The sequence below is a fragment of the Onychomys torridus genome, chromosome 2 (assembly GCF_903995425.1).
Source record: "Onychomys torridus chromosome 2, mOncTor1.1, whole genome shotgun sequence".
Lineage (NCBI taxonomy): Eukaryota > Metazoa > Chordata > Mammalia > Rodentia > Cricetidae > Onychomys > Onychomys torridus.
Window position 1 is genome coordinate 142,223,928 of NC_050444.1, and position 14,116 is coordinate 142,238,043.

General features: G+C 47.3%; 1 protein-coding gene across 1 annotated transcript; it reads right to left on the minus strand.

Moving 5' to 3' along the window:
- Positions 1-5,043: 5,043 nt before the first annotated feature.
- On the minus strand, positions 5,044-7,801 carry LOC118578683 (toll-like receptor 12). Its single transcript, XM_036179831.1, has one exon. It carries the CDS (start codon positions 7,799-7,801, stop codon positions 5,066-5,068), a length of 2,736 nt encoding a protein of 911 aa, XP_036035724.1. The 3' UTR covers positions 5,044-5,065.
- Between the last annotated feature and the right edge of the window lie 6,315 nt (positions 7,802-14,116).

Sequence of the window (14,116 nt, forward strand, 5' to 3'; positions counted from 1 at the left end):
TGAGTGGTTTGGAAGAGTTCTGTACCTCACCTCTTCACTTGTAAAGTAAGAACAGTAACAGCACCCATGTCAGGTTTACGTGAGGCGCTAGTAAAACAATAAACCTAGAACTCAGAGCCAGGATCCATAATGGATAACAGATATTGGCCATTATTATGTAAATTGTGTACAGAGCTTGAATCCTCGAGGGGGCTGGAAACATGTTAATCCTTGTTGTTGAATAATCTTAGTATAATTTGTGGTTGCTCTGTACCACTGTCCTGGCTAGTTTTACTCCAACTTGACACAAGCTAGTCATCAGAGAGGAGGGGAGCCTCAGTTGAGAAAATGCCTCCATAAGATGGGCTGTGGAAAGCCTGTGGGAGATTTTCTTAATGCTTGATGGGGGAGGGCTCAACCAATTGAGAGTGGGGTCACCCCTGAGCTAGTGGTTCTGGGTTCTATAAGAAAGCAGGCTGAGCAAGCCAGTAAGCAGTTTTCCTCCATAGTTTCTGCATCAGCTCTTGCCTCCAGGGTCCTGCCCTGTTTGAGTTCCTGTCCTAGCTTCCTTCAATGATAGGCTACAATGTGGAAGTGTTAACCAAATAAACCCTTTCCTCCCCAAGTTGCTTTGGTCCCTGTGTTTTGTCATAGCAATAGAAACCCTAACTAAGACAACCACTGTAAATACTCAGAGATATGAGCAATCTAATAGGAAGCTGGAAATGTGGGTATTGTAGTCAGGCAGAGTTCCAAATCCCAACTCGGCTACTTCCTAGCTGTGTGCCCTTGAAAAAAGCACTGCATCACATTTGTCTTTGATTTTATTTTTTCAGCTGTAAAATTCAGGTGACAGAACAGAACCTACATCTCATGGCATTTCGAAGATTAAAGATAACATGTAGGTAAAGCATGGACTCTGGAGTCAAGTCACTTACCTTTCAATGCAGGGTGCATGCCTTGACATTCATTAGTGGCAAAACCTTGGGCACAGTGCTAATGCCTCTCATGTACATGTGTGTTTGTGTGGGTAGGTGCAGTGTGCATGCAGGTGCACATGCTTGTGGAGGCATGAGGTCAATGTGAGTGTCCTTCACAGAGCATTCTCCACCCTGTCAATTAGAGGTAGGGTCTTTCACTGAACCTAGAGCTTCGAGATTCAGCTGGGTTAGCTAGCCCATGAGCTCTGAGAATCTGTCTGTCTTTGCCTCCCCATCCATTCCCCAGTACTGGTGTTACATAGGGTCCTGACACTCCTGGTTTTTATATGGGTGCTGGGGACCTGACTGTGGTGGTATTGTGTTCCCAGAAATATTGTACAGGCTAATAAACTTATCTGGGGTCAGAGAACAGGACAGCCATGATATTAAACATGAGGATAGGCAGTGGTAGCACACACCTTTAATCCTAGCATTCCAGAGACAGAAATACCTCTGGATCTCTGAGTTCAAGGCCACATTAGAAATAGCCAGGCATGGTGACACATGCCTTTAATCCCAGAAATCCAGCATTTAATCCCAGGGAGTGATGGTAGAAAGTAGAAAGATATATAAGGTATGAAGACCAGAAACTAGCAGCAGTTGGCTAGTTAAGCATTTGGCTGGTTAAGCTTTTAGGCTTCTAGCAGCAGCAGTTCAGCTGAGACCCATTTGGACGAGGATTCAGAAGCTTCCAGTCTGAGGAAACAAGATCACGTGAGGAACTGGTGAGGTGAGGTGGCTGTGGCTTGTTCTGCTTCTCTGATCTTCCAGCAATCACCCCAATAACTGGCCTCAGGTTTGATTTTATTAATAAGGCTCTTTAAGATTCCTGCTACACCTGACCTCAAACCCTTATTGATCATGTGGCCAGCACGTTATCAAGTGAACAGTTCCCCTACAAGCCTAACATTCCAGTTTCATTGTCTGGGGGGTGGGAATGATAATAGTGAAATCTTCCTTTGAGGACTGTTGAGAAAAAAAGTAGGCAAAGAATGTGAAGAGCTTGTCATATTCCTGGCACTCAAAAAGTTGAATGACTACTGGCTGTTACTTTCATTGAGAGCTATGACACTTGAGCAAATTGACAGTAGCTAGCATTTGGAAAGGGCTCAGTACATTAGCTAGGATTACATTTAAGGAAAATTCTACATCTTAGTTGTAATAAGCCATTTCAAATTCCTTAGCTAGAAACTATATTCTGACTTACTTCTTAATAGATCACATGATTTACTTGGTGCATGTAATGTATTGGTATTAATAGAATACTATTGCCTATTGGTTATTATTGAATACCCTATTCAATTGTCCCTGCAGCCCTATGAGGTTGGGATTGTTACCCCAAGTTACAAAAGTGGTGGGGGCCTAGAGATATAATAGCCTGCTTAATATCACACAGACAATAAGTCCTGAGGCTGGAATTTGAAGTTCTAAAATTCCAGACATTTCCTTGCTCTCTGCCTGACCTTTCATGAGGAAGACACCGTAGGTAGAAGAAGACGAGGAATTGGAGTAAACTCTGACACAGTAAGAAGGACTGAGTGGGCTGAGACATCAAAGAGAGTGTTGGTGTCCCAAGGTGGAAAGACAGCTTTGCAGGGCCAGGTGAGACCTTCCCATCCACCAAGCCTGTCCTGAAGAGCAGAAACAGAGGTACACAGAAAGAGAGAAACACCAATAGGCCACAAGAGGGCACCCCTCACCCTAAATCCAGCCTGGAATTGTATGGTGTCTCCTAGCCTTTGTCTAATTAAAACCTGTCATTCTATTACAGATGTGGGAAAACTTTAAAAAAAAAAAAAAAAAATCCCTGAGAAGCCAAATCCCAGCCAGAACTAGCCTTGGGTTCTGTCCGGTTTGGCAGCATTCTACATTTGCCTATCTGAATCTTTTCAACTGGGTTAGAAGTAGGATCCAGGGGTTGGGGATTTAGCTCAGTGGTAGAGTGCTTGCCTAGCAAGTGCAAGGCCCTGGGTTCAGTCCTCAGCTCTGGGAAAAAAAAAAAAAAAGTAGGATCCAAGGATGAAGACGGCGATCTTCATCTTTGCTACAGGACCTGATCTCCCAACCTTCTGGATCAAGAATTCCTGGGAGTAAACCACACTTCTGAAGCACATGCTTCCAACATATGCATATCTGTTATAAATGGTACACTTGTATTGTACAGTAATATAAAACATTGTTTTAATTTTTTGTTTTTAAAAGATTTTTTGTTTTAGTTTTATAAACCAGGCTGCCCTCGAACTACTCACAGAGATCCACTTGCCTCTGTTTCCCAAGTGCTGGGATTAAAGGCATGCACCACCACCGCCTGGCTATTTTTTTTAAATTACATGTATGTGTTTGGGTGGGTATGTATATATGAGTTGCCGTACCCTCAAAGGCCAGAGGAGAATGTCAGATCCCCTGGAGCTAGAGTTAGAGGTCATTGTGAGCACCTGCCCCAAAGTGGGTGCTAGACTATAAACTCAGGTCCTTTTCAAGAATAGTATAGATTATTAATCACTGAGTATGGATTATTAATCCAGTCCTGCAATATGAAACTTCTATTGAACACATGTGTAATTAATCCGAGTTTTTCTTGTTCCTTCAGTCATATAATGCATTTAATCATCACAAAATACTGAGGAGTGTGTGTGATGCTATCCCATTTTACAGAACAGGAATCCAAGGTGCAAAGAGTAAGTGACATGCCAAAGCCACATAGTTAAAAAGCAGACAGTCTAGCTTCAGAAAAGGTGAGATTTTTAAAAAGAAAAAGAGAAATATAGCTGGGCCATATAATACACACACCCATAATCCTGGCACTTGAGATGCGGAGGCAAGAAGATTGGGAGTTCATCCTCAGTCACTTAGATTCAAGGCCAGGCTGGGCTGGGGTATTGGTCAAAGTGAAGGAGGAGTAGTAATATAATATTTTCTTCCAAAACCCTGCCCAAGGCTTGGAGCTCAGCACAGGCCTCTGGAGAAAGTAATGGTTGAGCTGAATTTTAAAGGATGTTTAGCAGGTCCCCAGAGTGTGCAAAGGCCCAGAGGCAAGGGTTCATGATACTCTGGGAGCTAGAGTATCCAGGGTGATAGTGCCGTTCTGAGGCTCCAGAAGATGATCTGCATGAGCATATCTTCATGTTTTCACTGAAGGAGAAATGATCTGTCTGCTCCTGGGTGGCATCCCAGCTTTGTGGCCCTCAGCTGTCAACCCTTCTGTCCCGGTTAGCGTTATCTGTCAACTTGACACAGCCTAAAGTCATCTGAGAAGAAAGCCTCAATGAGAAATTGCCCAGAACAGATCGGCCTGGGGCATGACTGTGGGGGGGACCGTCCTGATTGTCAGATGGAGAACCAAGTCCTCTATGGGTGGAACCAAACCTAGGCAGTGGTCCTGAAGCCTGTAAGAAAGCTATCTGAGCATAAGCCAGCAAGCAGCACCCTCCATGGTTCTTATGTACTTCTTGGCTTGTGAAGTGAGTTCCCTGGTTGGAGGTGAGGCTGTGTGAAATAACAAGCAGGCCTGCCTTGACTTCCCTCAACAGCGGAGTGTGACCTGAATGTGTAAGCCAAAAAAAAAGCAAAACAAAACCTTTCCTCCCTTAACTTGATTTCAATTTTGACCCAGGTGTTTCATCACAGCAACAGAAGAAAAACATCTTCTATGACCCTGGATACAAAAGGACCAGTTGGCCTCTTGATGATCCAGTTGAACCTGACTTGGTCCCAAGTCCTAAAGCTCAAAGATAAGCTTAAAGGCCTTATCTTCTTCCCAACATGCCCCACCTTTATTTCCCCTTTGACCCTCTGCCTCTTGCATTTCCGCTAAATAAAATAAATCAACCAAGTCATCATTTCTCAGATTTAGCCTGTTTACTGGGGATCTGGAGATCTTGGGAATGTCACATACCCCATGGGCCCCTGCCATCTCTCCGCTTTCCTCCTCCTTCACCCTCCAGCCCCTGCCCCAAACCTGTGTCTCCAGCATGTGGATTCCCGCACCTGCAAAAGCTGACTCCAGGCTCTCAGCCCCACTGTGCCCCCTTCCCCACAAACACACTGACTCCCTGCCAGCATGGCTTGCTTCTCCTATCCCCGCCCTAAAATTCACATGTGCCACCCTACTCCGACCCCGCCTGCCCTAGCCTGCTCTTTAGCCAAGCCCAGAAGCCACCCTTTCTTTCTTCTTCCTTGGGCCACAAGCAGTAGTCTCCTCGCCGAAGCAATCGGGCCAGTCTGTGGTAGCCGGGGAGCTGGTGTCGGGAAATGGGTTCCAGGAAGGCTAGCAGCAACACTGGAGGGAAGGGGGCAGCCAGGAAGAGAGAGGTGGCCAGGCGGAGCTCCAGGCGGCAGCGAGGGCTACACAGGGCCTGGCCACTCAGCACACAGAGAATGACGCGGCTGTTCACCATGCTGTCTACCACATTATCAACTACATCCTTACCAGGCTCAAAGTCTCGATCAGGGAGACAGAGGCGGAGGCCCAGGCCCGCTGGAAGGAAGCCCTCCAGAGCAGGCAGAAGTTCCTCTATTACCCAGCCCTGGTCTTGCCTGCAGTGAGACACAAATACATCAAAAAGGAACCTCTTTCCTTCACCCCCATGACCCCGCCGCCGACCCTGGAGCCAAAGCCTGAACAAGGCCTGCAGGAAGGGGATCCATAAGTTCCTGGCTTCTTGGAGGAGTGGCAAGACAATCAGCAGAAACACCAAGGAGGAGCTAGCTAAGAAGAGCTTTAGCTCCAAAGTCTGGGGGCAGTGATCCCACAGAAAGGAGAAAAGGGGGTGCTTGGCAGGGACCCCCTCTTCTGTTAGACACAACTGGCGATCTAGTATTTGGATGTATGTTTTAGTGGACTGCTTCACCCATGGCTCCATCCATGCGTTGGCACACTGGCAGGCCAAGTTTGACTGCAGAATGTATATATACTGGGGCAGCTGAGGGCTGTACTCCCTCAGACTGTCGTGCAGAACCAAGTCTTTCTCGGTGTATAACACTAAGACCCGGAGACTGCCCAGGCGCTGGAAAGCCGCAGCCGACAGTGACTTGAGCCCTGTGCTGGAGAGTTGCAGTACCCGGAGCTGTGGGAGCTCGCCCACCAGTTCCTCCAGCTGCACTGAACGGGGCTGGGCTATGGACTGAAGGGACTCCAGCTTCAGCTCCTGGAGGCTGGGCAGCCCAGTGATAAGGCAGGGTCTGGAGTTGCTTCCAGCACCCCAGATCTTCAAGGACTGAAGTTTGGGGAGCTGCCAGAGAAAAATGTTGGAGGTGTCCTGGGAGCAGAAGGCCTCCAGGCTATTCTGGAGCAGGAAAAGCTGATGAAGAGTGGGGAAGACCTCAGAGGCATTCTGGACCTCCAGCTTCAGCCCCCTGCCTCTTATAGTCAAGGTCTCCAAGAAAGGAAAGACATTTGGGGAAAGCCTCCAGGGCTTCGTGCCTGTTGATGCATGAAGCTCCAAGCTGGTCAGATACATAGGCAGGGACAATACTGACGGAGCGGGGTGAGAGGGGAGCTTCAGTCTCAAGGTATGCAGACTCTGTGCTCCCCAGAAGCCAGGGTCTGGGCTCAGAGATATTTGGGTATCTAACAGGCTAAGGGTGGTCAGTGCAGGCAGAGCAGCCAACCAGTTCTTACCCAGGTTAAGTAGGGGGTTTTTATCCAAGTTCAAGGTCTCTAGCTGCTGTAGACCCCGGAACAGCTGCCCCTCCAGGGAAAGCAGCTGGTTGTCTTGAAGCAGCAGCTCTCGCAAGTGTGGTAAACAGGAGAAGGTGGCTGGAGGCAGGATGCGCAGCCCGTTGCTTGCCAGATTCAGAGACCTCAATCCTGACACATCTCCAGTCTCGTTCATGCACAGCGTTGCACTCTGCAGTTGGTTTCCAGCCAGGTTCAGTGTCTCAAGCCTAGGCATCGCAGCCAGGAACCCTGGTGGCAGCTGAGTCAGGCCAGTGCTTTGGAGACCCAAGCTCTTTAGACTATTGCAGGAAGCCAGGGCCTCCCGAGATATATATCCTATCTTGTTTCTCCCCACTTTCAGCTCCTGCAGCTTAAAGTGGGCAACAGCCTCAGCAGGTAGTTCAGCCACGGCAGTCGACTGTGCAGACAAGACATGGAGTTTCTGAAGTCCCAGGTCCCTCACTCTCGCTGCCTCAAGGGGTGTTTGATCCAGGATCAGAGTCTCCAGCTGGAGACCCTGGAGGGACCCAGGACTAGCCATCTTCAGGCCCAGGTTGAATTTCAGATCCAACATATGCAGGGTCCACGGATCCCTGGAAGAAGGGCCTTGCACCAGGTCTGGAAACATGCCAGCTAGCTCCCCCACATCCTGGAGGCAACTGAATGTGACAGACAGCCGTTGCAGACTGCGAGGCAGTTGGACACCTGCCTTCTTGTCCAGGCAGGGGCCAAAAATATGGAGGCTCTGGAGGGCAATCAGGTCACGAAAGGCATCGGGTGGCAGAAAGAGGGATCTCTTCCCAAAAGGATAGCCTCCAAAAGAGAGTTTCTGCAACTGTCCCAAGCCTCGGAGAGCTCCTGGCAGGAGTTGGGTGAGATGCAGATTCAGGGCCAGAATCTTGAGTCCGGGAAAAGCAGAGAAAGCATCCGGAGGCAGAGAAGACACAGAACCGCCGAGGCAGAGCCCTTCCACAGTCCGAGGCACAGCTGCCAAGGTCTGTGTCAGGTTGCTCACTGAAATGCATGCAGCAAGGAAGGACAGCTGGGAGACTGGGCAGAGTGAGAAGTAGCGAGAGACCAGAGGCAGTTGGGAGCCTTCAGTCAGCAGGCACTTGGAAGTGGTCCACCCTGTTACCAGAGGCAGGGAAAGGAGCAGGCCAGGCAGTAGCAGGTGCCAGCCCATCTCAACACCAGCAGAATCCAAAACAAAATAAACAAAAGCCGGGCGGTGGTGGCACACACTTTTAATCCCAGCACTCGGGAGGCAGAGGCAGGCGGATCTCTGTGAGTTCGAGGCCAGCCTGGTCTCCAAAGTAAAACCCTGTCTCACAAAACCAAACCAAAACAAAACACCAGCAGAATCAAAGCAGGGAGGAACTCAGAGTCCCGCCCCGTCAAAAGTGAACATTGCCAGTACTCACAGCATGGGCAGGATACTCATCCACTTTGGAGAACCTGTAAGGCCTGAGAGCATAGACGAAGGGCCACAGGACCTTCTGCTGTGGACGCTGGGATGCTGGGAGAAGTGAGGAACCAGACTCGGAGACACAGTGCAGAGGGTGCAGGGTCAGGGAAAGGAAGTCCTAGGGTGATGAGTTGGGACCTGGTCTCACTTCTCTGTTAGGAGAAAACAAGTGGAGTTTCTTTTCTTCTTCTTGTTTTCCTTTTTATGTATGGTCTCATGTAGTCCAGTCTATTGAGTCCTTTGAACTTCTGAACTTCTTACCTCCACCTCCCCATTGCTGGGATTACAAGTGTGCACCACTATACGCAGTTTATGCAGTGCTGGGGTTAGAACCCAGGCTTCAGTGGTGCGTGCTAGACAAGCACTCTGCCAACTGAGAGACACCACATCCCCTACAGGTAGTTTGTAAGCGCAAGATCTGGGTCCTGACAGGCTTTCACACCGTCGTCCTGAGCAAGGCATCTCACTTCTGAGACTGTTCTCGCCTCCGTCCGGTAAGTGGACTAAGCCTTGCTTTGTAGGATTTCTGCAAATGTAGTTTCGGAGCAGCCCCAGCCCTTCTCCTCATCACTTCCATTATGACTTCTGTTTTACTGACGCCCTGGAGTTCTTGGATAAACTCTGTTGTTAGTTTGTTAACTCTTTGGCTCTTTTGGGGGGTCTGCCACCCAACGCCCAAATAAATCACACACAGAGACTCTATTACTTACAAATGCCCAGCATTAGCTTGGCTTATTTCTAGCCAGCTTTCCTTAACAAATCACCCCATCTACCTTTTGCCTTCGTGCTTTTTCCCTTTCTTACTTCTGTATATCTTACTTTCACTCTGACTCAGTGGCTGGCTGTGTGGCTGAGTGGCTGGCCCCTGGTGTCCTCCTCTCCTCATTCTCTTACTCCTTGATCTTTTTCTCCTTCTATTTACCCTCTCTGCCTGCCAGCCTCACCTGTCCTTTCTCCTACCTTGCTATTGGCCGTTCAGCTCTTTATTAGACCATCAAGTGTGTTAGGCAGGCACCGGAACACAGCTTCACAGAGTTAAACAAATGCAACATAAAAGAATGCAACACAGCTTTGCTCATGAAACAAATGTTCCACAGCATCAATGAGTATAACACATCTTAAAATAGTATTCCACAACCCAACACAAAAGGGGGTGTTTTATAAGCAAAATAATACACCAACATGAGGCTGTCAAGGACATCTTGTAGGCTCCACGTGGAAAAATCCCAAAAGGCACCAGTTTCACCTGAGAGGACAGGGAGTGGGGAGGGGCTCCACTCTGCTCTCTGAGATGGGGCAAGGAAGGAAAGTCCCCCAGCCTTGACCTTGACATGCACTGCCAGAACAGGGCTGGGAGCCACCGGAGAACAGAAAGAGAAAGAGAGGAGCTCTGTGGTTACTTCAAACCATGAAGGAAGGCATTCAGCCTAAGTCAACATCTGCTCGTGATTTGAAAAACTAACAAACTCAGAGAGAAGAGAATCTGCTTGGCTTCAAATGGTGTAGCTCTCTCAGGTCTACCAAAGAGTACCGTTCTCAGTGCCTTGGGCTTAAAGCCGGGACTGAGACAACTGCATTTCTGCTCAGGATTAGAACGGAGGCCGGAGAATGGCAGGACAGAGATGAAAACGATAAATTAAAGAAGAAAGACATCACCAAGTGCAGGATGCTGGGGTGCCTGCCTGGGAAACCCAAGAGTTTCTAAAGCCAAACTCATAAACTGAAGGCTATTTAGCAACGAGGTTCAGTATTAGGTCCAGTTTCTTAAAATTCTTCTAATAGGTCTGTGTGTTAGCCAGCACAGCTATGAAGAACAGACAACACATTCAAATTAAGATGTCTCTAAGAGCCAGGTGATGGTGGTGCACACCTTTAGTCCCAGCACTTGGGAGGCAGAGGCAGGCGGATCTCTGTGAGTTGAGACCAGCCTGGGCTACAGAGTAAGTTCTAGGACAGGTGCAAAGCTACACAGAGAAACCCTGTCTCAAAAAAAAGAAAAAGAAAAAGAAAGAAAGAAAGAAAGAAAGAAAGAAAGAAAGAAAGAAAGAAAGAAAAGAAAAGAAAAGAAAAGAAAAGAAAAGAAAAGAAAAGAAAAGAAAAGAAAAGAAAAGAAAAGAAAAGAAAAGAAAAAGATATCTCATAGTGTCTCATAGCAGGGCGGTGGTGGTGCATGCCTTTAGTCTCAGAACTCGGGAGGCAGAGCCAGGTGGATCTCCATGACTTCAAGGCCAGCCTGTTCTACAAGAGTGAGATCCAGGACAGGCACCAAACTACACAGAGAAACCCTGTCTCGAAACACAAAAACAACAACAAAAATTTAATACGCAAAAAGACTGACCACAAGGGGTAGGAGGCAGGCTTAGGGGGCACCGATGGATGATCAGGAGCCCAGGCATAAACTGCAATTGTAAGAGCTGCCACCTCTCCTAGAAAGGAAGGGCCCATGAATGACAGAACCCTGGAGGAGTGTGGAAGGGCTAGCGGCCTCCAGAAGAGCAATGTCACTCGCCTGGGGAGACACAGAAGAACAGGTGTCTAACTATCTGAATCTCTCTCAACTTCACAGCTCAGATCTTGTCCTTGGATGCTCCATAGGTCCCCAAACCAGAGGGAGGAACCCCGTAAGTAACTCCATTCTGGTAACTTCCCTGAGCACCAGGCAAGATGGAGGATAGTAGAGATGCTGACAACAGACTTTGCCCAGGAGACTGAGGCAAGAGGATCACTAACGTGAGACCACCCTGTACTACATAGTGAGCTCCAGGTTAGCCTGAGCTAAATACAAAGACCCTGACTGAAATGGTCAGGGAGAGAGGAAGGAGAAAAGGACAGGAGCTGAAATTGAGTAAGTGAGGCCACAAAGTTAGAAAAGGAACAATCCCAAAACCAAAACAAAACCCTCCCCCGTCTTCCGTTCATGCAGCGACTCACACAAAACTAGACCCCCAGCATGAACACCTGTCAAACTGGACTAAACACATGGAACAAACGCTTTCGGAGATGAAGACTCTGTCTTTGCACATCTGTGTTGCCACAACAAAGGATACCACAAACCTAGAGAAAATGTACTTTAAAAATAAAGAGGAAGCCAGGCAGTGGTGGCGCACGCCTTTAATCCCAGCACTCGGGAGGCAGAGCCAGGTGGATCTCTGTGAGTTCGAGGCCAGCCTGGTCTACAGAGCGAGATCTAGGACAAGCACCAAAACTACACAGAGAAACCCTGTCTCGGAAAAAAAAAAATTTTTTTTTAAGGTGAAGAGCCAGTCAGATGGTTCAGTGGGTGAAGGTGCTTGCTGTCGATCTGATGACCTGAGTTCGAGCCCCAGGACCCACCTGGCAGCAAAAGAGAATTGGCTTCATAAAGTTGTCCTCTGATTGGCACATGCACCCACCCCTTCCTCCACATACAAAATAAACAAATGAAAATTCAGAATAAAATAATGTTAAAGCTGGGCCTAGTGGCTCAGTCTTAACTGAGCTGTTCAGGAGACTGAAGCAGGGAATTGAAATATCAGCCTCCCTCTGGGCTACAGAACGAGTTCAAGGCCAGCCTGGGAAGCTTAGTGAGGCCTTGTCCCCAAACAAACAACAAGAAAGAAGTCTGAGGACACAGTGCAGTGGAAGAGGGGCTGGACACAGGGAGCCGTAAGTTCAGTCAACCCCCAGCACTGAAGAGAGAGGGGGGGTGGGGGGGAGCAATGACTAAGAAGACACAAACATCTATAGGAGGGGCTTTAGGAATGGGTCAGCTAAGAGTACTGGCTACTCTTCCAGAGGATCAAGGTTTGATTCCCACAACCCATGTGGTGGCTCACAACTCTCTGGAAATCCAGTCCCAGGGATCTGACACCCTCTTCTGCATTCCACCAGCACTAGTCACACGCATGGTGCACAGACATGCATGCAGGCAAAACACCTATACACATGAAATAAATTTATAGATAAATAGGGCAGAATATAGTTCTTAACCAGTTCTAATTATATCTAGTCACCTATTTCAAGAAAACCTTGCTTAATCCTACTTCTCTCCATCTAGGATAACTCAAGATATATCATAAGTCAATAATTCTCAACCTGTGCGTTAAGATCCTTTTGGGGGGGTCAAATGACCTTTTCACGGGGGCCTCATATCAGATATCCTGCACATCAGATATTAACATTACAATTCATAACAATAGTAAAATTACAGTAAAAATTTATGGTTGGGGTCAACACAACACAAGGAATTGTATTAAAGGGTCGCAGTATTCGGAAGGTTGAGGACCACTGCATCATAAGTCCAACTGTGGAAACAGAATATTGTCAAGGTCCTGGAAGAAACATAAATTTCTTAAATAGGCTACAAAAAAATGCCAGACATAAATTGACTTTTTCATAATTTGACCTCACGAAAATCAAAAAGTTGTACATTAAAGGGTAGGACCAAGAAACTGAAAGAAAAGCTACCCACAAAAGGAGGTACTCGCAACATGCATGCGTGCGTGCGTGCGTGCGTGCGTGCGTGCGTGCGTGCGTGTGTGTGTGTGTGTAAGGACTCATGCTTGCAGAATATTATAACTTCAAATAACCCATACACCAAAGAGAACCATACTGAAAAATCAGAATCGACTGAATAATAGTGAAAACACTACGTAGTGAAATCTATTGGCTAAAGCTAAAGTGGTATCCCCAGAGAAACACCCACCCTTAAATGTGTGTGTTTGAAAACCCACACCAAGTCTACAGCCACACCACCCAGGCAGGCCCAGTGTCATCTGGGAACCAGCATCAGAAGTTGAGAAGTCATGATCAAGGCAACAACCTCAGAAGTTAGAAAAGGAACAGTTACAAGGAAAGAAGATTCCTCCTTGTGCAGTCACACACCCTCACCGTGAACACCTGTCAGACTGCAGGCATGAAACAGCTTCTTCCAGATAATGGGCCCTGTCTCAAGGGTGTCTGTGTTGCTACAGCAGAATACCCAGACCGGGGACTTTAAAATGAATAGGAATTTGGGACCAGCAGGATGTGGGAGGAAGGAAGAAAAGTCAAGAGAGGATGTCAGCAAAGTACAGTGACATATATGTGTGCATACATATAAACTCACTATTCTGTATGCTAACAAAACAGTAAAAACACTATTCTTCAAGATTACGGTGATTACTAATCTTTGTTATTGACTTGAAAAGCCTAAGAAGAAGGAGCCTCAATTGAGATTGCTTCCATCCGATTGGCCTGTGGGCATGTCTGTGAGGCATTTTCTTGGTTGCTAATTGACACAGGAGGGCCAGGCCCACTGTGGTCGGGACCATCCCTAGACAGATGGTCCTGAGTTGTATAAAAAAGGTAGCCAAACACGAGCCAGGGAGCAAGCCAGCAAGCAGCCTTCCTCCATGGTTTCTGCCTCTGCTCCTGCTTGAGTTCCTGTCCCCGACTTCTCGCAAGGAGGGATTGTGACCTGGAAGTGTAAGATGAAGTAAACACTCTTCTCGCCAAGTTGTTTTAGTCACGGTGTTTATTACAGAAACAGAGAGACAAACTGGAACAATTACAGTGTCAAACAAAGAAAAAGAAAGAAAAGAGTATCTAGTAATTATCTAGAATGGTTATTTAAAATAGTTTTCTGTATTGAAAAAACAAAAGCAATTTCTTTCATACAGTCCAGAGGCTGGGGAGCCCTGGACAAGACAGCAGCAGACTTGGCTGTCTGATGAGGGCTACTTTCTCCTTTCAAAATGGTACCTGTGTCTGCATTCTACCCCAAAGCAGGCACATGACAGCAGGTAGAAGGGAAAGCTGGCTGGACCATAAAAACCTTTGTTTATATAAAAGTCTTAATCCCATGCACAAAGGTGGAGCCTTTAGGGTTCTAATCACCTTTAAAACCCTACCTAATAACACGTTGTCAACATCTGAATTCTGAAGGGGACATGTGGAAACCATGGTGATGACAGTCAAGGATGATCATTCCCCCAGAGATGGAAACAAGAGAAGCAAGCTCTACAGTTACCAGGACTGTTGGCAAATACCTGTTGCCATTTACTGAATGTCAAC

Coding starts and splice junctions, on each gene's coding strand:
- LOC118578683 (XM_036179831.1), bottom strand. CDS start 7,801: ATGGGCTGGCACCTGCTACTGCCTGGCCTGCTCCTTTCCCTGCCTCTG.